General features: G+C 42.2%; 1 protein-coding gene across 13 annotated transcripts in view; it reads left to right on the forward strand.

Annotated features, from left to right (window-relative positions):
• Positions 1-23,533, forward strand: part of GLRA2 (glycine receptor alpha 2) — a 120,002-nt gene that overhangs the window by 24,669 nt on the left and 71,800 nt on the right. For 5 of the 13 annotated variants that reach the window (XM_083612149.1, XM_083612145.1, XM_083612140.1 and 2 more), the window contains exons 3-5: positions 5,389-5,517; positions 5,618-5,685; positions 18,463-18,686. In XM_083612149.1, the coding sequence (XP_083468275.1) occupies positions 5,389-5,517; positions 5,618-5,685; positions 18,463-18,686 (421 nt within the window). The remainder of the gene's footprint in view (positions 1-5,388; positions 5,518-5,617; positions 5,686-18,462; positions 18,687-23,533) is intronic. The other 8 variants (XM_083612148.1, XM_083612151.1, XM_083612147.1 and 5 more) reach the window with 6 other exon arrangements.

Below are 23,533 nucleotides of genomic sequence, written 5' to 3' on the forward strand. Positions count from 1 at the left end.
CAGTCCTTTCCGTCCACTCCATATAGTCCATCAACCTGGAGATCTTATGTCCGAGGCTCTTAACTCTTTTCCAAGTCCCTTCTGCGGGTCTTCTTCATATTCTTTGATGCTAAAAATCAAATCTCGGGGAGGCTCCAATCCAACGATACTTTTATTCCTTCTGGACAGGTCAGCCAAATTTCCATAGTTGAAACTAAGATCCATAAAGTATTTCAGGACATATTTCAAAATCCCTCCAAATCCAAAGGCCCTCAAAACTTCAATCTCCTCCCAACCCAAGTCCAAATCCCAAAAGTCAGTTAATCCCTGCATAGAGGGATCTTTCCAACTTTTCTTCTTCAGTCCAAGTCGGGGTCCAAACCTCGAAGTCTGACTTTTTCTAAAATCATTCATATAAGGCCTCAACTTACAGTCCTCACTTTGCTTCTGTACAGCTAAGGATCTCGCTTGTATTACTTTATGTTCAGCAACAGCAGCTTTCTCCTTCTCCTCCTTCTCCTCCGCCATTTGTCCTGCCAAAGTAGATTCCTGTACCGGATGCTGAATTATTTCTGTGTTGTTGCTCGCTTTTTGACTCAGGTTAGTCACTTTCTGTTCCAAATCATCAACCTTAAAAGTCATGTCATCCTTCTTTTTATGAAGCTGTTCCAGCGAGCAGCTTATCTTACATAAAACAGTCACAATAGCTTCTCCTGTCAACATTTTTAAATGGTCCAAGGTCAATCTCTGGTTCTCAGAATCCTTATCTTGCAGCTGGAGATCTCCCAGTTACACTCCTGTAACAGTTTCAAAAAACTCCCTCTAGGGGGAAACAGTCTCCACTTGTATCAGTTCTTTCCAGCACAACTCAGGCATTAAAAATAGTTTCAGTTTTAAGTTACTTTTCCTCCTTTTTAAACGCAGAAAAGGACAATGGAAACAGTATCTTGATCTTATTAAGCTAGCTGTCAAATCCGTTCTGTCAATGAACTTTCCCCAAACGTCCTTTGGCAACCCATTCCCAGGTTCAGAGCAGTGGTAATTTGTTTTCTCACTCTCTCCTGCAGGCTCACTTGGTCCAAAATTCCCCCCTCTTCTCCTGCTTCCAAGGGGGGTTTTGTATTTTAAACAGATGGACGTTTAATCCTTTACCAAAAACTTTCAGAGACTTTAGCTTGTGACGTCTTTGCTTCAGTCTATTTACAAAAGCGGAAGGCGGACTTCCTGTTTATGACCTTCCCGCTTCAGTGCCAAATTAAAGTATAAAGATATTTAAGGATCCAATTTTCCGTTTTACTCATGGGTAGTTGTTTAAAATCCAATTGTCCACAGGAAAAAGTCAGCGCTCTCCGGCAACAGCAATGCGGCTTCACTCCATGAAAGAAGCAGTCGATTCAAAGCACCGTGCCACTCACCCCACTTCGCTCCGGATCCCCAAAACAGGGTTTCCCCGCGAGTAGGGGAGGCGCAAAAGGTGCCAGCTGAATCCCAGGTTCACAAGTTTCTCCCGCTTGTGATTTCTATGGGTCTCCGCCTTCACCGTGGCGGTCAGACCCTGCTTTTCACGGAGCAAGTTCCTCCCGATCGGAGGAGCTCCGCCATTGCCGGAGGCGCCAACCCGGAAGTCATTGCTCTATGATTTCATTCTTGGTGCTTTCACCAAGTAGAGGAATAGTAGAGGAAAGGGGTGTATCTGCATTCTCTGTATTTTACAGGTTAATGTTTAGTAGGCTTATTCTGTTGGCTGAACTTAGATATTTAAAAGTGTCACAGGTGCCAGCATAGAAAATGGATGCCACAAGCAACAAGAATAAAAATATATACCAGTATGTGATTCTACTTCTTACTGCTGAGTACCATTACATATAAAAAAGCACTGGGAGACCCCCTCCCCCCCCAAAAAAACCCTTGTATTTCACACAAGGACCCACAACAAAGTATGGCAGCCACTGAAGGCATGAGAACTTCCCGGTGAATTATGAATCAAATTACCAAAGCAAGTTAGAGCCTGATGTCAATAGGGATAGGGCTTCAACACACGCAGTAGGTTGACATCAGCAAAATGTGGGTAACTGGACACTAAATGCTTTCAATTTATAAAGCACCGCAGAGCTTCTAGAAGAATAGATTAGTAAGCAAGTCTCTGGAGAAGGCAGATGCAAGGAAAGGCTAATCCTAGCTACAGGATCTTTAGCATGGTTTTGCTGATTCAGAACTCAACTACGAGAAGGTATTTTGTTTTGGTTTGGAAGAAATGAAGACGCTTTAGTGTTTTTATATGCATTGTAAGCCACTCAGAGTGGCTGGGGAAACCCAGCCAGATGGGTGGGGAATAAATAATAAAATCATGATTATGGAAAACTAAATCGGGGGCAGGGCTACACTCAAAATGGATTTTTCTGTCATGGGGCTGCTCCCATGATGAATCTGGGGAATTATAATTCTGTGAAGACAGTAGGTGCCGCAGTGCATCCACACAGTATGGGCTGGATTCAACAAAATATTTGTGCTAGTTGGGGGCAGTGTAAGAGGTTCCACGTGCACAATGGGCCTTTCACCCTTCTCCTCTCCCCACTTGCCCCTCCAAAAAGTTGACTTGCAGGGGGTTAGAAGAAGAGGAGAGGGCAAATTCTTCAATCAGGCAGGCAGAAATGTTTATGTGGATGAAGCATACCCCTTAGTGCTCCTTTTAATTCCACCCTATATATTTAAAACCAGGGATCCATGAACCAACTCAATATTTCCTTATGTGCCATTAAAGCTATATTCTTATATTAGGCCACTTTTTAAACGAAGTAATTACCAGCACTATGGCCTTGCCTCATTATACAGTACATTTCTTCCTGAAGGCTTCTGCCAGCTTAAAAATGTTTCATTGACATTATTACTGAGGTGTAAAAGTTAAAAATTTGCAGCTGCAATAATACCTCCAGCGCAAATTGGTATAGCTCCACCGGATAGAGATAATTGCTTAGCCTTGTTGGGAACTCACAGGTCACCTGACCTGTAAAATAAGATCTGCTTCAACAGAACCCATTCATTGCTATTAAAATGTAGTTTGAAGTTACACCTGGCTGCTGACAAGCCTCCTGCTTTCCCAGAATGCCACAGTGCTGAGAATGTGGCCGCCAACTTATTCAGTTGAGGCACTCTCTAAACCAGATCTGCGCCCGGCCTGGAATGAAGAGGTCAGCTCCATTTGCTAGTGGCTTCTTCCTGTAAATCTACACTTGTGGTGCTCTGTGAACACTGGGCAGTCCACTGGGCAGCTGCATTTACATTTACATATACTGTGAAATAGCCAGTACTTTAACAATGTGAATGACAAAATGGTAACAGTGGGACAGTTTGCATTATTCAGTCACATGACGATCAATCGAGTGATGAGTTTTTTGCTCTAGAAAGCATGATATGAGATATATTTCATAAATCTGAAATCATTTATTAGCTAGTACATAAAATCACCTTGGTTAACAATGTCTAGTTTTATGAGGAAAGGCCACAGTGGTTTCACACCTTAGTGTCAAGTAGCCCTATTGCACTCACTGTGTCAGCTTATGAATGAAAGTTTCCATGACTGCTCCCAGGATGAGGACTGATGAGGTTGTCATGCAATCTGCATCATGCCTTGCTGTCTAGTAAAAATCAATCTTGCATTAGTGGAGACTGTAGACAGATCTATTTTGTGCAGTGTGTTACTATAATCTTTTGTCTCAAACTTTAATGTTTAAATGAAATGGATCTGAGGCAAACAAGCGACCAATGACAAGTGATGGACAGATCCTGTTTCTTTCTTTCTTTCAAACATGTTAAACAAACATTTTAACAATTATTTGCATATATGAACATCTGTGTACTGCCATTCCTTCAATATCCCAAGAGAGTTTGCAACACATAAATACCAGTACAATAAAATAGTCCATTACAATCCAATAAAAATCCAACAATCACCGCAGTAGCCAGGGAATTCTCTGTGGCTAAATTATGAGTAATAAATTCTTAAAGATATTATTTCTAGACCACCCATCATCCATGCAGAAAGGCATGAATAACATTAAACGCAGCACCAAAAATGATACGATAGAATACATAAGGCAAACAATTATTATAAAAAGAAAACAATAACCAGAGCAGACTGAAATACCAACTGTAAAATGTGCCTGGGGGCAATTAGATAAGTGTTGAACTGGTGCTGAAACAATCATAAAATTGGTGTCAGTTGATCTCCTATGGAGGGCATTTGAGGAAACAGGGTGCCACCACAGAAAAGGCTCTGGAGTTGTGCTGTATTTTTGTACTTTTGTCTTTCCAGGCTGTGATGCTTTATGGCTTACATTTTTTATTTGTTACTTTCTTTATTTCTGTTACATTTGCACTTTTAAAACAAAACAATAAAATAATATATATATATGAATGCAAAGGCCCTGCCCCTTGTAGATGTCCAAATTTGTAGTAGAAAAGTCAGCAGTCAGTTTAGCCCCCTCACTCCATAGTGTTTTCTCTTTATATAAATCATCTATCAAAGAATCCAAACATTACAATATTTCAGCTGATTTTTTGGCTGAGGAGTGTGTGAAAAGCAACCGAAGAATCTGTTCCACAGGTCTTTTATGTGTATACGGATACCAGATAATGTAAGTGTTCCTTTGGGAATTTTGGACTGCATGCAGATTTCATAGGTTTCTAAGTCTTTTGCAGTAAGAAAAGCAATTAGTTTTATGGCGCCTTGTGTGGACTACAGTCCATTTCAACAGATGCATGAAGGTGTAGTCCTAAATTGGCAGGCATTAGTACCCATCATTTGCAGGAGTAAGACAGAGAGACACAAGGACAGAGGGAAATGAAATATATAAAAATGAGACAGTGACCATGACATGAAAGCATTATAATTACAGTGGCATTCAACAAAACATTTAACACAGGCATTTTGGCAGCAGTGTGCTAATTAACACACTTGTTAGAGAGTAACTACTATTTGTGTTACACGAGCTCAGCTGATAAACACATTTCAAAAATCAAAGAAACTGTCATGGGTACCACAAAATAATACATTTCACAGAAGAAAAACTGGTGATCCTCAAAATACTCCTCCCTAGATTAAACACTTACACCCCTGAAAAACCCAAGGAAAACAAAGACAAAAAAGCAGGCAACCTCCTCAAACAACCCGCAAAAAACCATCGTATGACAAATTGGGAGGGGGCCTTGGTAGGTGTGAAGGATAGTGCCTTATAGCACCATAACACCCATGTTGGGGACTCCATAGATCACCTAGATCTGGAAAACGAATCTGTGAATGTTATTTAATCTATATAAATATTGTTCATTGCTGAGTCTCACCTTTTGCTTAGTTTCAGCAGTCACTGTTCCAGATTTTGTTTTATTTTTTATTTTTTTTAAAAAAGATAGATGCTGGTGGAGCAGAACTTTGCTATGATATATATTGCAACATTTTTATTGCATTCCACAGGTCCTCCAGTAAACGTTACTTGCAATATTTTTATCAACAGTTTTGGATCTGTCACAGAAACCACCATGGTAAGTGTGGCAATGCCACTGGCAAAGAAACAACACTCCTTAATCTATGTCATAAACACAACCTGTCAATTTTTTTTTCTATTTATTGTTCAACTTGCAGGTCCTCCTGTAAATGTTACCTGCAACATATTTATCAACAGCTTTGGTTCAATAGCAGAAACTACAATGGTGAGTGGGAAAAACCATTGAAGCCATCTTGTGAAGGGGGGTGATGTGCTCTGGATCTGGGGAATTCTAGATGTAGGGGCTTCAGGTTTAAGGGAAACTCAACATGTACACTGTCAGCCTTAGGGCAATTACAGAGTGTAATTCTTAGGAATAATTTATATAGCAATCTAGGATTTTATTTTTTAAATTATTTTTATTTATTGAATTTATACACCGCCCTACACCCAGAGATCTCGTGGTGTAACCTCTAAACGTGAGAAGGAGCAGAAATAATGGTTAATACTTAGATCAGTGATGGCCACATTTGAGGGCAGATGTTCCACAAGTCAAGCCCATCTCACACACACACACACACACACACACAGTGGTACCTCCGTTTTCGAACATCTCAGAAGTCAAGCATTTCAGTTTTTGAACGCCAAAAACCCAGAAGTAACAGCTTCAGTTTTCAAATGCTTTTCAGAAGTCAAACATGCCACGTGGCTTCCGTATTGAGTTTTCCGTAAGCAAATGCTTCCGCAAGTAAATGCTTTTGTTTTTGAACGTTTCGGAAGTCAAATGGTCTTCTGGAACAGATTATGTTTGAAAACCAAGGTACCACTGTATATGTATTTCCCATCAAATGAGGTGGAAAATAAGCTGCAGCACAACATTGACTCTTTGCTAGTCTTTGCTGTTCTTCTAATGTTGAGCTCCGGCTCCCATCAGCCCCAAGTAGTATGGCCAATTGTCAGGGGGGATGGGAATTGTTTGGGAGTCCAAAAACTCCCACAAAGTTGGGGCAGACTGCTCTGTGCTACACCCATCCAGGCACAAGCATCTTCCTGGCATTGCCCAGATGTGCACAGACTCCCATTACTGATGCCAGTGGTGGAACACACACTCCTTATTCAGGTTAGCCGTCAAGGACTTGAATGTAGATTGTATGGAAATCAAGTTTATTTCTCTGAGGAATAAATGGCAAGGCACCAACACAGAATCCAGAACCCAAAGCCAAATTTAGCTTCTATTGAGCCTAATATTCAATAGGACCATTAGAGTTATATTCAAGCCAGACTGGTGAAGAATGCAGAAGAATCACCACCCAACTTGAAGATTCCCTCCCTTCCATTCCCCTCCCTCTCTCTATGATGTTTAAGTCCTCTTGGTGGCAGCCACCATCACACACACACCCCACACCACCTGACGGCTGTGGAAGTCAGAAGCTTTCTGGAGGCCAAATGACAGCATCATCCAGCAGGCACAGAAAGGAGCTCCTTCTCACTGAGCTGTTTCCAGTGTTACTCATACTCAGAGTAGACCAGATGAAATTAATGGACATGACTAAATTTCATTGGGTTGGCTCTGAGTAAAATGGAATTGAATACAATTCAGTGTTTGCCCTTTTTTTGCTTTTTGCTTTTAAAAGCCAGTTCAAATATGGCTGCCCCAGCCCCACACTGAAGCCCACTCCCTTTAACACCCCCCTCATCACTCCCAGTTTCAAAGGGCCATTTTCACATTTCCCTGCCCATATGAACTGAAAGTTACTTGCTGAAATATCAAAGTGTATAAAATATATTTTTAAAAGTATAAAAGTGAAAAACAGGGAAATGGCTATTCAGCTTGGCTGAATTAAACGTAATTTAAAATTATGCCTGGTTACAATCTTCTTCTTCTTTGTAAAATTGTTAACAGGGCAAGTTATTTTCTTATATAAGTCTTAAAATACAAAGGTCCCAGATGTAAAAAGATAAAGCAGTGTCAAGTAAGCATAGATCAAAGGTGCCTTTGTAATTTTGAAGCTTCTGCAGTCTGAAAAAAGCAGATTTGGCATCTGATTGCCTGCATGCTCCCCTGTGGCCACCTGGATGCATATGAAAGCCTACAACAGTTGGTAGTCAGTGTGGCAGGGGAAAGAAATATGGCCAGTTCACGAGGAGAACCACTGGTCGCCATGAGATGGCGGTAGAGAGGTGCAGGCCTTTCTGGTGCTGAGAGGCAAGGAGTTGCCGCAGCCAACGCTGTGGAAGTGTTGCTGAGTGGATAGTCACAGGGAGCACAGTAGACACTTCCTTTCCTTTGGGCATGTGCTGAAGTTGTTTTTCACCTGTCCAGAATAATTGAGGCCTTTTGACCTGGCATGGTCGCAGGGCTGGACAACAGCGGCCTCTTGTCCAAGACCTGTCCTGTGCTGGCTAGGATGCTTTGAGGCCTTGAAGTGGAAACACTTAAGAGCATGTGTAACAGAGTTCCAGAAGGTAGTCTCCAAGTACAGGTTCCTGGGAACTGCATGGGACGCAGGTGGCGCTGTGGTCTAAACCACTGAGCCTCTTGGGCTTGCCAATCAGAAGGTCAGCGGTTCGAATCTGGGGTGAGCTCCTGTTGCTCTGTCCCAGCTTCTGCCAACCTAGCAGTTCAAAAGCACACCAGTGCCAAGTAGATGAATAGGTACTGCTGCGGCGGGAAGGTAAACAGCGTTTCCATGCACTCTGGTTTTCTTCATGGTGTTCCATTGCACCAGAAGCGGTTTAGTCATGCTGGCCACATGACCCGGAAAGCTGTCTGTGGACAAATGCTGGCTTCCTTGGCCTGAAAACGAGATGAGCACTGCAACCCCATAGTCACCTTTGACTGGACTTAACCATCCAGGGGTCCTTTACCTTACTTTACCTTTTTACCTTTACCTGGGAACTCAGATTCTGCACTGCATGGAGAATTCCCAATGGGAAGTCTAATACTACTGTAGTAGTAGTAGTAATAATAATAATTTTATTATTTATTGAATTTGTATACCGTCCTTTATCCAAAGATCACAGGGACATTCACAGCACAAAAATACAATATGAGTACACAAAATACGTAAAACACACAAATACAAATCCATGAGTCCCTCTCCCACAAACATATTGAAAAGTTCATAGAGAAACATTTTTGCCTGGTGCCTAAAGATATGCAGCGAAGGTGCCATGTGAGTCTCTCTGAGGTGGGCATCCCACAAACGGGGAGGCACTGCAGAAATGGCCCGCTCTCGTGCTGCCACCCTCCAGACCTCTCATGGAGGAGACACACAGAGAAGGGCCCCGATAATAATTGCAGGGTCCAGATTGGTACATACGGGGAGAGGCATGCCTTGAGCTATTGCAGTCCTGAGCCATTTAAGACGTTATATGTCTTTGGAAAAACAGGCACTGACCTGAAAACGTTCAGTATTTAAGGAAGCCCACTCTCCCCTCTAAGCAATGCCACAGCAATCCTCCTAACTCAAGCAGAATCGCAGGGAATTAAATTTCACCTGAGACTTCACACTGGTGCTTTTGAAGGGCCTTGAATGGTGTTTCTGCCCTCTCCATTTAGGACTCAGACAACGGTAGTGCTGAGGTGGTAGGCTCAATTCAGTTCACATTTAAAGACAAATCTGCCTCACCCACACATTCCAAAGCAATACACAAATCTCAGCACAGCCACCCTTCAAAGGCTGCACTTCTCCAAATTTTGCAGTTCTCCAGCAAATTAATGAGTACAAAAATGCAGACACTGGGGTAAAGTGTGCATAAAAATGCATATATTAAACATATGTTTAAAAGCATATTAATGTACAGAAATACACTGTATGTGGGAAAATATAAATATTAGTGAAAAAAGTCTGTGATAGGCGAAAAGTACATGCAAAAGTATGTACTTTAGGAGATAGTTGGGGGAAAATATTGATGAATTTTCAAGGTCTGCAAACCGATTTGGATATGTGGAGTAGTTAATTTATAATTATAAAAATGAGAAATGGACAGAAGCCAAACTTGACAGATTCACTCATCCCTTGCCTGGCATATCCTCCTTGCTCTTCATAGAGTTAGGCTATTAATGGGGGGCTATAAATGTTTTAAAAAGAAAGGTCATGGAGGAGTTCAACAGGTCCACGAGTTTTGGGGATTGTGGGATGCGCAGGACAGACAGTCTTTGCTTAGGGTCAAAACCTGAAGAGCCTCTGGCCTGGTGGGTCTGGGTCACAACAAGACCTAAGATACCTGACAGTCACTTACATACATTTCAACATAAGGTTCTATAGCCATAGCAGGTTTTGCTGCAACACATCAAAGCAAACATGAAACAAAACTCATCTATAACTTACATTCTTTTGTCTCTCCCACTAGAAAAATAAGATGAAGTTCAATCTTATTCAGATCAGAACTATACATAATAATTCCAATTAGGTCTTGCGCTCCTTAAAAATCTTGTCCCATGCCCTTCTGAAAGTGGTAAGTCTGCGAAAAAGGCTCTGTCAGCACAGCCACAGGGGCTTTCTAGCTTTATCCTAAAACCTTCTGCTGACCTTAATGCAGGCAGGGAACAACAGCAATATTAAGCAGTCAAAATCCTGCATGTCACTGACTTTACAAGATGGCATTCAATGACAATATTTGCACGACCTAATGCTGATGGCATTAATCAGACTCCTCCATTGCTTTGATTAAATCCCCTCATTGCATTTTTCTGTCTATAAGGTATGTTAATGTGTGTCTTTTCAGTGTTCATTACCGCATTTCTGCTAACAGCAGCAACAACAAAAGGCTTGAATAGTGAAGTAGATTCAAACAAAGATGTTTGGCTGCCATGTTTGCTTTAATCATAATACCTGCAGACAGCATCGAAGGAGTTCTGCTCGATTCAGTGCTGTTCCAATGTCTGACATTGACTTTCTTAAAGCTGCCATATCTTCAATGAGTAGCTTTGAAACGTGTTTATAAAATGGTCCTAAAGGCAAACATCAACTACTGCTCATCTGCTTTGCTTTATAAACTTGATGATGTGCTGGACAGTATTTCATTCTTGTGGTAATATAAAATCATGAATTTCATGAGGCTTCAAGAAGTTATTGTGTCCTCACAAAACACTGTTGACAGGTTGGACATAAAATGGGAAAATTTGGTTTCTCAACAGTCTAGGAAGGCACACAATGGACTGCAGGTTAATAATAATATTTTTAAAAAACAAAAACCTTCCATGGCCCAGAAAACCAAAATGGCTAATTTGAAGTAAACTGAATACAGAGGCAAGAAGAGGTATCTGCAAATATCTGATAACAAACTCAATGATTATTTAATATGCTTCAAGTCCAGCCAAAGGGGAATTTTGTGTTTTCCGTAACTTGGGCTAATAGACAAAGAAAACTCTCAATCACTGGAAGAGTACTGTAAATCTAAATATCATTGGTCTTCTGAGGAGTAAGTGGTACTTCAGTTGCCTTACTGGTTGGCTGCAAAAGGCTGAGACTCTTAGACTGAAGTCTCAGGTAAGATTTTGTTAATCCTGGTTCTGAGTTTTATAGAAATAGACTGAGACATCTCAGGTCAACATTTTGCAATAGTTTTAGTATGGCTGTGATAGTTTGTGATAACTGTACTGATAATGGAAAATGTGTGCAAAACTACTCATTGTGTGCAGATTATATTTTGGGTTTGTTATTTTTTAAGATGTTTCATTTCCACCCCCCTCCTAAATATGATTTCTGGCAAGACAAATGTTCTTTCCAGAATCTCCCTTTTCTGTCCTACAGCATAACTTGAGAAACTTACAGCACATCAATTAAAAAAAAAATTCTTCCTATTGTGACAGCAACTGCAATAACGTTTCAAAAATTTGGGCTTGGTAATGTGCCATCACATTTTGAATTGGTGTAATTTTTTAAAAAACATTTGTTTACTTGTTTGTTACGTTTTCATCCTTGCTTTGCTTCCTGCCTATGACAGCAAGGCAAGAAGCCAAAGTGTGCTCAACATTTTATGTGACTTTTTTTTTAATGTTATTTAAAAAAAAAAAGCGAGGCAAGAAGCCAAAACAAATTAAACTGACAAGTATTAAGATGAAATGGTGCTACACAGTGTCAAGAGAAAGCATTTCCTGAAATACCAAAATGATGAATATACATTTTATACTTATTGAAAAAGGTTGTGTCTACATGAAGCTTGAATATAATATATTGATGTTTTCCCATTGGTGAGGAGTTGCTCTTATCCCCTTTAAATTAGCTGGTGTCATAATTTGTTTGGTGTGTTGATTAGGCATTAATTAAACAGTAGAATTAAACAATTCTGCTGCCTGACTTTTGTGACAATAACCTGTGAAATGCCCTTGCGGCTTGGGGTTTTCTTCAACGCTGTGCTTGCACAACAGGACTTTCTTTTTCCTCAACTCTTACTGCCTCCATTAGGGTCTCCCAACATTTCAGAACTGATTTTGAGGAGTGCATTTGGGGCTGGAGGAGGCAGCAGAGAGAAAAGTAGCTCCATTGCATAAATTGAAGTCCATTGCACAAGCAGAGCTACAGTGCTGGTCACAGCCCTTTGCTAGTGCTGCTGCATAGAAATAGATATAGCTAAATTTAGTGGGTTTTATACCAATCAATATATTAGCATCATTTTTAATCGCTCTTGAAGATTAATCTTCAAGATTATGACCTCAGATTTAACATTGCAGCTGAAAGCTATCCCATCAAATATATTTAGGCCATGATCCTCAAACCATTTTTGGTGGACAGTACTTTTGATTTCAATGGGATTCTTCTAAAATAGAAGAATTTTTGAACAATAGGCTAACCAGGTGCCCATGAAGTTCGGGGTTCCTGCATTCTTAATAGCTGCATGAAATGGGGGATCTTGGCTTGTGTAGACTTTCTTTCCACTTGCAGAACTATGATAGTGGCAAAATCACATACCCTTTTCTATTTTGTTATGCCAGGTCGCATCTACTCCACTTTCAGAATTCCCGAATCTCTTTTTAGGAAAGGAGGAAAGAGCTTCTCTGGTTGGGTGCAATTTTATCCCTAGATTCCTTACTGCACTGTTGTTTTTTTAATGCTTGTGATTTGCTGCTTTAAGCGAAGTTTTAGTTTTCAGGCTACTGCTTTTTTCTGTTGCTGGTTTAAATGGTTTGTTTGTTTTTAATTGCAGGCTTGAGGTTTTGTAGATTTGTTTGTTTCTTTACATCATTATTTGGATTGTTAGTATTATTTTTTGTATTGTAATTAGAGACTCCTGGGCCACGTGGTGCTTGGGAGAGCAGAATAGAAATAAATAATGAAGAGATCAATATTGCATCTGATCAACATGTTTGGAAGCCGTTGCCAGGTCAACTGTGTGCTCATACAGTCCTGTTCTTGCCTCTACCTTGTGCTGTCCTAGCCAGGTGGTGATGCCATTGTTGGCAGGCAGGTAGGCTGAACAGCACTGCTCTGCCCCTCGGGCTGCTCCTATTAACTGCCGGGGATTTTAAATCCTTCTTTACCTCAGTCCTTATAGCATAATAGTTGTATCTGTGCAGTTTCATAAATGAAAAAGCATATTCTGAGTTGGATTGCAACTGTTTGCCCCTCTCTCCACCAGTTAGGGAGTGATCTTAGTTAGAATTCCACAGAAGTGCAGCAACAGTCAGATTTATGTTGTCACATTTGTGAAAAGTGCTGCATTGGTGGCAGTTAATTAAAAAGGAAATCCTGGGGCTATTGATTTTAATACAGTGAATGTTAAAGCTGCCTTCCCCCCGCCCCCCTGCAAAGAAGGAACCTCGCAACCACCACAAAATGAACCTTAATGGTCTTCATATTTTATACTGTATTCCTCATTGCCATTAACATTAATAGAAATGTTTCCAGAGATTTCAATGCCTAATGTTAGGCTAGGAGGAAGGGAAGGAGAAAGCAAGGCACAGCCAATACCATGTAATGATAATGAAAGGGTACTTTCGTTCATCTCTAGGCAAACAACCCAATGAATCCACAGATGAAGTGGAGCCCGAGTCTACATCCTTTTCCTCAGTACTGTCTAAAAATGCCTTTCATCTTAATAATAATAATAATAATAATAATAATAAATTTTATTTATATCCCGCCCTCCCCAGCCGAAGCCGGGCTCAGGGCGGCTAACAACAATCAAATAATCAAACAATCAAATAATCCAACATTTTAAAAACATTTCATTATAAAAATTAATTAAAATCAAATTGATGGCAACCGTTAAGCAAAATTCTGTGCAGGTTGCCAGAGGAGGGGGTCAGGCTGCGCCCTAACCAAAGGCCTGGTAGAACAACTCTGTCTTGCAGGCCCTGCGGAAAGATGTCAGGTCCCGCAGGGCCCTAGTCTCTTGTGACAGAGCGTTCCACCAGATTGGAGCCGCAGCCGAGAAAGCCCTGGCTCTAGTTGAGGCCAGCCTAAGCTCTCTGTGGCCTGGGACCTTCCGGATGTTTTTATTTGCAGACCGTAGGTTCCTCTGTGGGGCATACCAGGAGAGGCGGTCCCGTAGGTACGAGGGTCCTAGGCCGTATAGGGCTTTAAAGGTTAAAACCAGCACCTTAAACCTGATCCTATACTCCACCGGGAGCCAGTGCAGCTGGTATAGTACCGGATGAATGTGATCTCGCAGCGAAGACCCCATAAGGAGTCTCGCCGTGGCATTCTGCACCCGCTGGAGTTTCTGGGTCAGTCTCAAGGGCAGCCCCACGTAGAGCGAGTTACAATAATCCAGTCTGGAGGTGACCGTCGCGTGGATCACAGTGGCTAGGTCAGGGCAAGAGATAAGGAGCCAACTGCTTAGCTTGATGGAGATGAAAAAATGCCGCCTTTGTTGTAGCTGTAATCTCCGCCTCCATAGAGAGGGAGGTATCGAAGATTACACCCAAACTCTTAACGGACGGTGCTGGCACTAATTGCACCCCCGCAAGAGATGGGAGTTGCCCCCTCAATCCCATATCGTCCCGTCCCAGCCAGAGGACCTCTGTCTTCGAAGGATTTAACTTCAACCGGCTCCCATGTAACCATCCAGCCACAGCTTCCAAACATCTGATCAGTGTGTCTGGGGCCGAGTCAGGATGGCCATCCATCAACAGATAGAGTTGGGTATCATCAGCGTACTGATGGCAACCCAGCCCAAAACTCCGGACAAGCTGGGTGAGGGGGCGCATAAAGATGTTAAAAAGCATCGGGGAGAGTATCGCACCCTGAGGCACTCCACACACCAAGGAGTGGCGCGATGACAATTCCCCCCCAAACGCCACCCTCTGTCCCCGACCAGAGAGAAACGAGCACAGCCATTGAAGGACTGTGCCCTGGATCCCCACGTCGGCAAGGCAGTGGTCCATGGTTCATGACTGACCATGTCGAAGGCTGCTGACAGGTCTAGAAGAATCAGCAGCCCCGACCCGCCTCGATCCAGCTGCCTGCAGAGATAATCTGTTAGGGTGACCAGAGCCGTCTCGGTCCCATGACCAGCGCGGAAGCCACTGGAATGGATCCAGAGCCGATGTTTCATCCAGAAACCTGCCAAGCTGTTCAGCAACCGCTCTCTCAATCACCTTACCCAGGAAAGAAGGGGAACAGAGTGCACTCCAGATATTCTTGGACTACAACTCCCATCATCTCCAGCCAGCATGGCCGGTGGTCAGAGAAGATGGGTGTTGTAGTTCAGCAACCTCTGGTATGTCCTTATCTAGTGTGTCCCTTTTGTAATTCTAACAACGCATTCTTATGCGAGCTTACACAGGCTACAGTCCTAACCTCACTTAACTGTGAGTTGATTCAGTGGGGCTTAATTCTGAGTCGACACTGTGAGCCCCACTTTCTCCAGAGAAGGTTATTTCCTATTAAGGTTGCTTAGGATTGCCACCTGAAATCTTGTTTATGTGAAGAGCAGTTTTCTGCCAGTTTCAAATGCAGCATTATTATTTGCATGGGGTTTGATTTGAGGTGAAAGTTGCCATCTTGTAGATGGGAGATTGGAAGGGTTCGTGAAAATGAACCTACTTTCTTTCCGTGTTTCTGTGCATTTTTCATGACTTTTCATATCCATTGCTTAACTGGTCTGTTGGTGACTCAGTGCCGTCTCTTACTACGAAAACCACTTTGAGAACTTCTTGTTTAAAAGTGTTGTATACATTCAGCATTCTAAGGCCCCAACTGCATTTAAAGCAGTATCATACCGCTTTAACAGTCAAGGCTTCCCCCAAAGAATCATGGGAGCTATGGTTTGTTAAGGGTGACTAAGAGCTGTTAGGGGACACCTCAAAGCGCCACAGTGCTCCATGTCCCTCACCGTCCTCTGCAACAACATGAGAATACTGGTCAATGAAAAGGTTTCTAAATGTCTTCATGTGTACAGTGATAGATACAAAGTCACTAATCTGGGTTAGGGAATGGCATCATTTTCAGGAGCGTTCAAAGACTCCTGGTTCAAAGGTTCAAAGGAGCATTCTATTGACTTTCACTTTGGTGAGAAAGTTCCAATGACAAATGAACACAGAACATAGGAAGTTGCCTTTTACTGAGTCAGGCTATTGATCTGTCTAGTTCAGTATTGTCTACAGTGATTGGCAGAAACTCTCCAAAACTTTTTCCCCACTCAACCTAGCGATGTCAGGAGTTGAGTCTGGGAGATTCTGCATGCCAAGCAGTTGCTCTGCCACTGAGCTCATATGTGTGGTTTTATCTAAAAAGTCATCCATCACCTACATTCATGAAGGCAAGCCAATAAACAAGGGCACTTAGTCAAGCTGAAGTTTGAAGCGATTAGAGGCCCTATTATAGCAGCAGCATATGTAAACTGCCATCAAGAAGGAACTTCTTTCTTGACATGTAGAAGACACATTACAGTCCATGTAATTAGCTGGACTGAGCTGCTTGATGAAAATCTAAAACTCTTAGCCATGCAGCTTTAGGTAAATAAAAGCTAAATGAGAGATTATAGCCCCAAATGGTAACATTCGGGCCAAAGCCTTGATCAAAGTAGCCCATGCATATATTTTTCAGATTCCAACCCCTAGGAGCCCCAGCCAGCTTGGCCATTGGGCAGGGATGATGGGAGTTGTAGTCTATAACATCTGGAAAGCACTACATTGGCTATTCCAGACCTAAATCCTCACAATGGTTAATGTTGTAGTTGGAGTTGCTATAAAATGAGCCTATCATTTTGGTTTGGAAAATGTCACTCTTGATGCTGTGTTGTTTCGAAATAAGGAATCGATTCTGGTGATTATTTCATGGGCTGTACTATCTCAGTTTTGTCAGAGAAGCCTTTGGGGTGAAATCGAACCAATGCAGAAAACATCACCTCCATTACAGCTTTGAATCTAAAGAGCAGTGAAACCAGTTTCATTTCCCTGAAGACAGTTTGGACTTCTTTCTTGAAAAGCAGTCCCTCATGCCACATCACAAAACTCTTTCATAAGCCACTTGGCATATGACAGGTGTGTGTCTTTCTTGTTTAAAGGAGGGGAGCTAAAAATTACTCTGGGCATGTTCAAGTTTTGGGGGATGCCAAAAGTAGCTATTTGGATTCTCTGTCCATGGAGTTGGGAGCCAAAGAAGCTGCTGTCATAGGTCCCACCCTGACATGACTCTCACTCAGGTTGACTACAGCTGCTGGAAAGCTCCAGAAGGCATGGCTGTAGGGCAGTTCACCAACTGCCTTGGCAAGGGAGGTGGGAGACCAAGAAAAAATTGATTCCCTCCTATGTAGAATGTGAAAGGAAAGCTGCCATTTTGTGCTGGTTTTCCCTACCCTTCCACCCCTCTTCTTCACTCACTTCCTGTTGCAGGCACAGCTAATCCTCTTCCTGACATTTATTTATTTATCCAAGTTATATATTAGTTGCCTGTCGAGACCCTGAGGCCACCCCCTCATTGAGGAATGAGACACAAGGATATTAGGTTAATGGTTACTGGGCAAATTTAGGCCACAACTTTATTGGTTACAGAATGTAGGCAGTATTGGCTTAGGCATTAGAATTGACCCGACTATATCTGACTCCTGCCCGTCACGCAGGGAGTCCTGTAAGGGTCAACCACAGGTAGGGGGAGCTCCATCGGCGCAAAACAACTCAAGCTCCCCCTGGGTTCCATGGCCCTAGCCCCGCCCCAGGCTTCGGACAAGATCCATACCCCCGGATTCCTTTCACGGAATACCCTTTAGCTTGGAGGGGCAGGTGATGGCCACACCTCCGCTCCCCCATCATAAGATCAACCAATGCCTAACTGCCAAACCTTACCAAGTTTTGATGACTGCTGCGAAGTAGGTGAAAACCAAATGGCCCAAGCCAATTTGCCAAGCGGAAAAATTCCTACCAGGCCCCTCAACAGCGATCAACCGAGGTCCATAGCAAGGCCAATGTCGAGAACCTGAAAATAGGGAGGTAGGGTGGGGGATCGAGGAAGTGAGCAAAGAGGAAGCTCTCGGGCTCACGCCTCAGTTTAAATGGGTCCTGGCCATGGCCCCTGCAGCCAGCGGATTGGCTGGCTGGATCTAGGACGTGGCTGGGACCTCCAGGTGACAAGGGACTCTGCCCCCGCCCCCAGAGGGGAGTGGGTGGCCACGTGGTCCACTGCAAGTCCTCCCTACTGGGAAGTGGAGCGGATTTGCTTTTCACTCAGGAAGTCACATACAGACAGAATTCAAACCGTAGAACCTCAGGCAGCGTATATGAAGCACTGAGTGGATACAGATGAAAATATCATACAGTCAGTCAGTTATTACATTTTCAGTCTTCACCCCAACCCATGACTGATATTTCATCACAAATGGCTTCCCAGAGGAAACTGAGGTAAAATCGCCATGCCAGCATTTTATTACCTGAAGAAAATAATAATAAAAATAATGATGATGTCTGAATCAGCCCTATGATGTCCGTGGTCAAAGGAAAACATAATGCCCTCTCAGCTAATTATATAATTGCTATTAGTTTCGGAGTCTAATAAAGCCGAATTACATCTAATCCAGGCAAGAGATTTAATAACTGGTGTGCCTGACATTTCTGCAGGACTACAGAGTGAACATTTTTTTGAGGCAGCAGTGGAACGACTCCCGTCTTGCTTACAGTGAATACCCTGATGACTCTTTGGATTTGGATCCATCTATGCTAGACTCCATTTGGAAGCCGGATTTGTTCTTCGCCAATGAGAAGGGTGCAAACTTCCATGACGTTACCACAGACAACAAGCTGCTGAGGATATCAAAAAATGGAAAGGTGTTATATAGTATCAGGTAAACCTCTCTCTCTCTCTGTGTGTGTGTGTCTTGGGCAGGGGTTTGAACTTCTATCTTCTATTTTTGTTATTCCTCTTTTATATGGTAATGAGGCTTAAACGCAGAAGGGTGGTGGTGGTGGGGAAATCTCTCTGCTTCATTTTGCCCTGCTTGTTCTCTCCTCAAATGAGGAAATCAAGTACAAGCTAGTCTTGGTGAGAATATAAAAGGGCCCAGCACCCCTTGCCTCCATCTACAGCAGTGATTACCACCAGCATCAAATGGAGCCACCCTTTTTAAAACAAAAACTGAAAAGGAGGACTTTTTGTTCCTGAGCTTCATTAAAATGCAGAAAGAAAGCGTGATTTTTAAAATGTCAAAAGAAGCATTTTTTAAAAAGGCATCTTTAGACCTTGAAGTATATTAAAGTAATAACTCAGATGTGCCTATATATTTATGTAGTCTGTCCTTGGTTGCTCAACCTAGTTATTTAGGCATTTTAAAATGCAAAGCACAGTGACATGCGTTACACTGGGGTGGCTCTGGTTAAAGTTGGTACATGCTCTCACAAGCACCCTTTGATGAGATGTGATTAAGCAGGATGCGCACAGAGAATCGGAATGATAAAGAACCTCAAAAATAGCAAGGCTGAGGCATACATTGTATAAATGATTGTTGCAGCATAATCTTCATATGCTACTTTGCATGCTTCATTGGCTTATTAATAGCTTAATATTTGCAATGAGGCTTGAAGATGGAAAGTCCACTTACTGTTAACAAGGCAAATTAATCATGGTTTTGAAAGTCCTCTTTTTCTTGCCATAGTTGGTTCTAAATCACCACCAGTGCCAATGTCTGCTTAATTGTTTAGTGACAATTTGCAACTCTTGAGTTGTATTCAATGGAGTTTACTCAGAGTAGACCAATTGAAATTAATGGATCTAGGTTAGAAATGCCCATTCATTTTAGGGGGTCCACTCTGAGTTGAACTAACACTGGATACAACCCATGATCTTGTGGTCACATGGAATTTGTCTTAAATGCAATGGTTCTAGGGCTTTCATCCATATAGAAGGAAGAGCGGACTTTCACTGTCTTTCCATAGGCATCCATGAATCCACCCTTCCCTGCCCCAGAATTAATTCTGCAACTAAAATAAGGGAACTGAGCCTCTATAGCCTCTATAGAAAGAGGAAGCCTGAATGATAAGAGCACCATCAAACACAGCAAACATGTGGTTACTTACCAAGCGCTGTTCTCACGTTTAATCCCCAGAAAAATAAGATGTTTCTCTTTGCTTGAGTGACATCAGATGTATCTTACTGGAGGCAACAATGCAGCTGAGTGCTGCTATTTGCAGCACAGATGGATAATTTTCCTGACAATTTTTCATGCTGCAAAAGTAATATTTCAGGCTGTCATATCAGATTTGTAAAATTCAGGAGCTTGAATGAAAGTTTATCTGAAGCAGAGTAAGCATATTTTTGTGTTGAATCAAAAGCATGTCATCTCCCAGTTGTGCTTTATGGTGCATAAATGTATCTTTCATGGGTAATCAACATGAAGAATCAGCATTGCACCAATGGCCATCAATTTTTATTTTACTTTGGGGTGTATTCAGACCAATTTAACAGTTGATGCGGTATAGAATGCCATCTCAGCAATTTTCAGGTGGACCTAAAACCTCCCCATTTTGTTTCAATGAATATGAAGCCATCCCAGGATGCTACACAGAGCAAGGTTACACTAGCTTGCCCCATCCCCATCCCCAGCATCATCATCCACTTCTTTCTCTCTTTGGGTGGCTCCAGATTCTCTGTATTTTGCAGGAGGGATTCAAATGCAAACGGGGGCTTTAGGTTTGCACAATTAAAGTGAACAAAAGTGGTCTGTTGCCCAAACCCACTTCTTTTTAAACACAGGCTATATACAGGCCATACACTTAACACACGTGATCTTCCTCAAAGAACCCAGGGACTTTAGTTTGTTAAGTGAACTGGAAATTGTAGCTGCCCCCCCCCCCCCGCTAAACTACAGCTCCCAGGGTTCTTTGGGGGCAACATTGTGCTTTAAATGTATGGCATGTTTGCAGCCACAGTTTGGAAAGCGATGGGGGAAAGCATGAAAAGTGTGGAATGAATGAATAATTAACAGGTAGATGTAAAAGTGCCTTGCAAACAAATCATGATGAATCCATTATGCTTGTTGCCTGTAAAATTATCAGAACATAAGGTTTGTGCAAGCAAATAAAGAGGGATGCTGAGTAAACAGGTCAGTTGGACCTGTTTTTCTCTGTCTGTTCCAGCCTTACCTTTTCTTGGCACATGCAACTCAGGAGAGCATAATTAACACGGGGTAGTTTGGCAGCAGCTTCAAAACAGGCAAAAGAAAGTGCCTCTTCATACAATGCGTCATTAACATGGCTTTGTTGAAGGGCCATGTTGGCTTGAACAAGACAGACTGCATAGACTAGTTACAAATGTTTCCTAAATTTATTACAAACTTTAGGACAGAAGCTTTTTACAGCATCTCTCTTGCCCCGAAGAAGGAGGGAGAGAAATTATGAAATGTGCACCTGATTTGCCAGAAAACAATTGGCAGTATTCTCTTCTTTATTGGAAAGGGGATTAGACAAATTGTTACGAGGATAGGTCTCTTGATGCCTTGCCATGACATCTAAGGGATGACTTTGTATCCAGCTGGTGTGTTTCCCAAAAACATCTGCCTGGTCATGATTGAAACAGTGGAATTGAACTTGATGAACCTTTGGTCTGATTCTACAAGGCCAAATGTTAAGGGCCAAATATCATAAAATGAAATTCCACAGAGAGCATTACAAAGTTCTGTATTGAAACAAACAAATCAAACACACAGAAGATGAGGAACATGCGGCTTGGCAGTAGTACATATAAAAGGGATCTTGGGATCTTGAGATTGTAGTTGATCACAAGGTCATAGGTCAGCCGTGTGATACAGCTGCACAAAGGGCTAATATTAGTAAGAATCCTAGTTTCCGAGCTATGAAACGCAATTGCGCTGTTAGTTCGACTGGTGTTAAATAAGTCAGACCTCACATGAAGTAAAGCATCCAGTTCTGAGCCCCATGCTTTAGGAAGGATTTTGACAACTTGGAATGGGCTCAGAGAAGGGCTATATTGGTCTGAGGCATGAAAAGCAAGTCTTGTGATTAAAGGATTTAAGGAACTGGAGAAGAGAGTACTGAGGAGTGGCATGACTGCCTTCTTCAAATACCTGAAGGGCTGTCATTTGGAAGGGCAAAAAAAGAAAGAAAGGAAAAAAAGCTGTCTGCCACAGCTGCCACAAAGGCCAAAAACAGATCTAATGACCTTGTATTATAGGAGGACAGATTTTGGTTGAACATTAGGAATAACTTACTGATGGAAAGAGCAGTTTGAAAATGGAACCAGTTTCCTAGAAGGATGGCCTGCTTTCCCTTGCTGGAGACCTCCAGGCAGAGACTTCTGGCCAGCCATGTGCTGAGGAATGATCCAGTTCTGGATTTCCTGTGTTGAATTAGATGGCTGACAAGCCCCCTTCCAACTCTGTGATTCTGTGTTCTTGTTCAAATACACGGTTGGAAGAAACGGTAAAGAACCAAAGGGTTTTATGAACTAAGTCTAGGATCCCTTCATACTCTTCTACTTTGCAAGAAACCAAACCCTTAAAGGTCTCATATGAAGTTAGCATCAGTATATTTTCTAGAAAGTTAGGTGCTAAATCTTTAGTTGGTGCAAACTGGGATGATGACAGTGGTCACAATTCAGCAGAACATTCCTGTTTGTTAGCCTCATCGAAATGATTGCTCCTGCACAGTGCTTCCTCATCCCAGGGAATGTCTTTGTGCTCTGTAACACACAATGTTCAGAACTCCAGAGAATATCTCAGATCTGCAATGTATATGGGTCTGTTAATCTCTGTGTGTGTGTGTGCAACAAAGAGAGCGAGAACAAGAGCTTCAGCTTGATGACTTTAATGTTGTTCTATAATCTAATGTTAGAATTTAAGAGGATTTTGACTTCTCTAGTAACACTGCTTTATCATGGAAGAGATTAGCAAAGTGAGAGGGCAGAGGTCATTATCATGACTAAAAGTCATTCTTTGCTCTGCAAACAGCTAAGTATTTTGTGTATATTCCTCTCTCCTGTTGTACAGTGATATTGGCTGTGCCCTGATGACATTGACAGGTTGCCTTTTTTTTAGAAGGCAACACAGATCTTGCCTTCTCAGGGGAACGTTCCTTTCTCGATTTCATTTTTCTAAGCCCAGCACAAGAAAAATGATTCAATTATCCTCAGGCAAAATTGTATGAAATTCCTTGTTCTTTGGAATGACTTTTTAAAAATGTAAAGCATTCCACTGAGGCTTGAAATAGCCTCTCGGAATAATGAAAGTGGGCTCGAAGAATAAGAAAATACAGAAAATGCTAATTGACGAAGCCTGCCTCAACAGAGTTAAAGCGCTTTTGCTAGATGTCACAGGAATGGTTCACACATGCATCACATCCTTTTTGTACACTTGATTACTGAGTACTTGGGGCCAGTTCACACATGCAAGTTCGTCACTTGATGACTGTAACATCAAGTGATGACTTGCACGTGCAAATGCGTCAAACACCTTAGCTAGAACTTACACTCTATTGAACACAACTTTTTGTACAGTGTGTTCACACATTCAGCTGCTGGCCATCAAGTCTAGGATCACCAAAGTCAGACAGTGTTGCTAGTACTCGGATGCACATAGCATCTTCACACAAGTCATTGGGGGTGGAGCATGTATGTATAAAAGCCAGCACCAACCCTTGCCATCGTATCTTTTTATCATCACAGTGCTCACCCTCTCTCACT

Source organism: Podarcis filfolensis (genome assembly GCF_964270895.1).
Source record: "Podarcis filfolensis genome assembly, chromosome: 4".
Lineage (NCBI taxonomy): Eukaryota > Metazoa > Chordata > Lepidosauria > Squamata > Lacertidae > Podarcis > Podarcis filfolensis.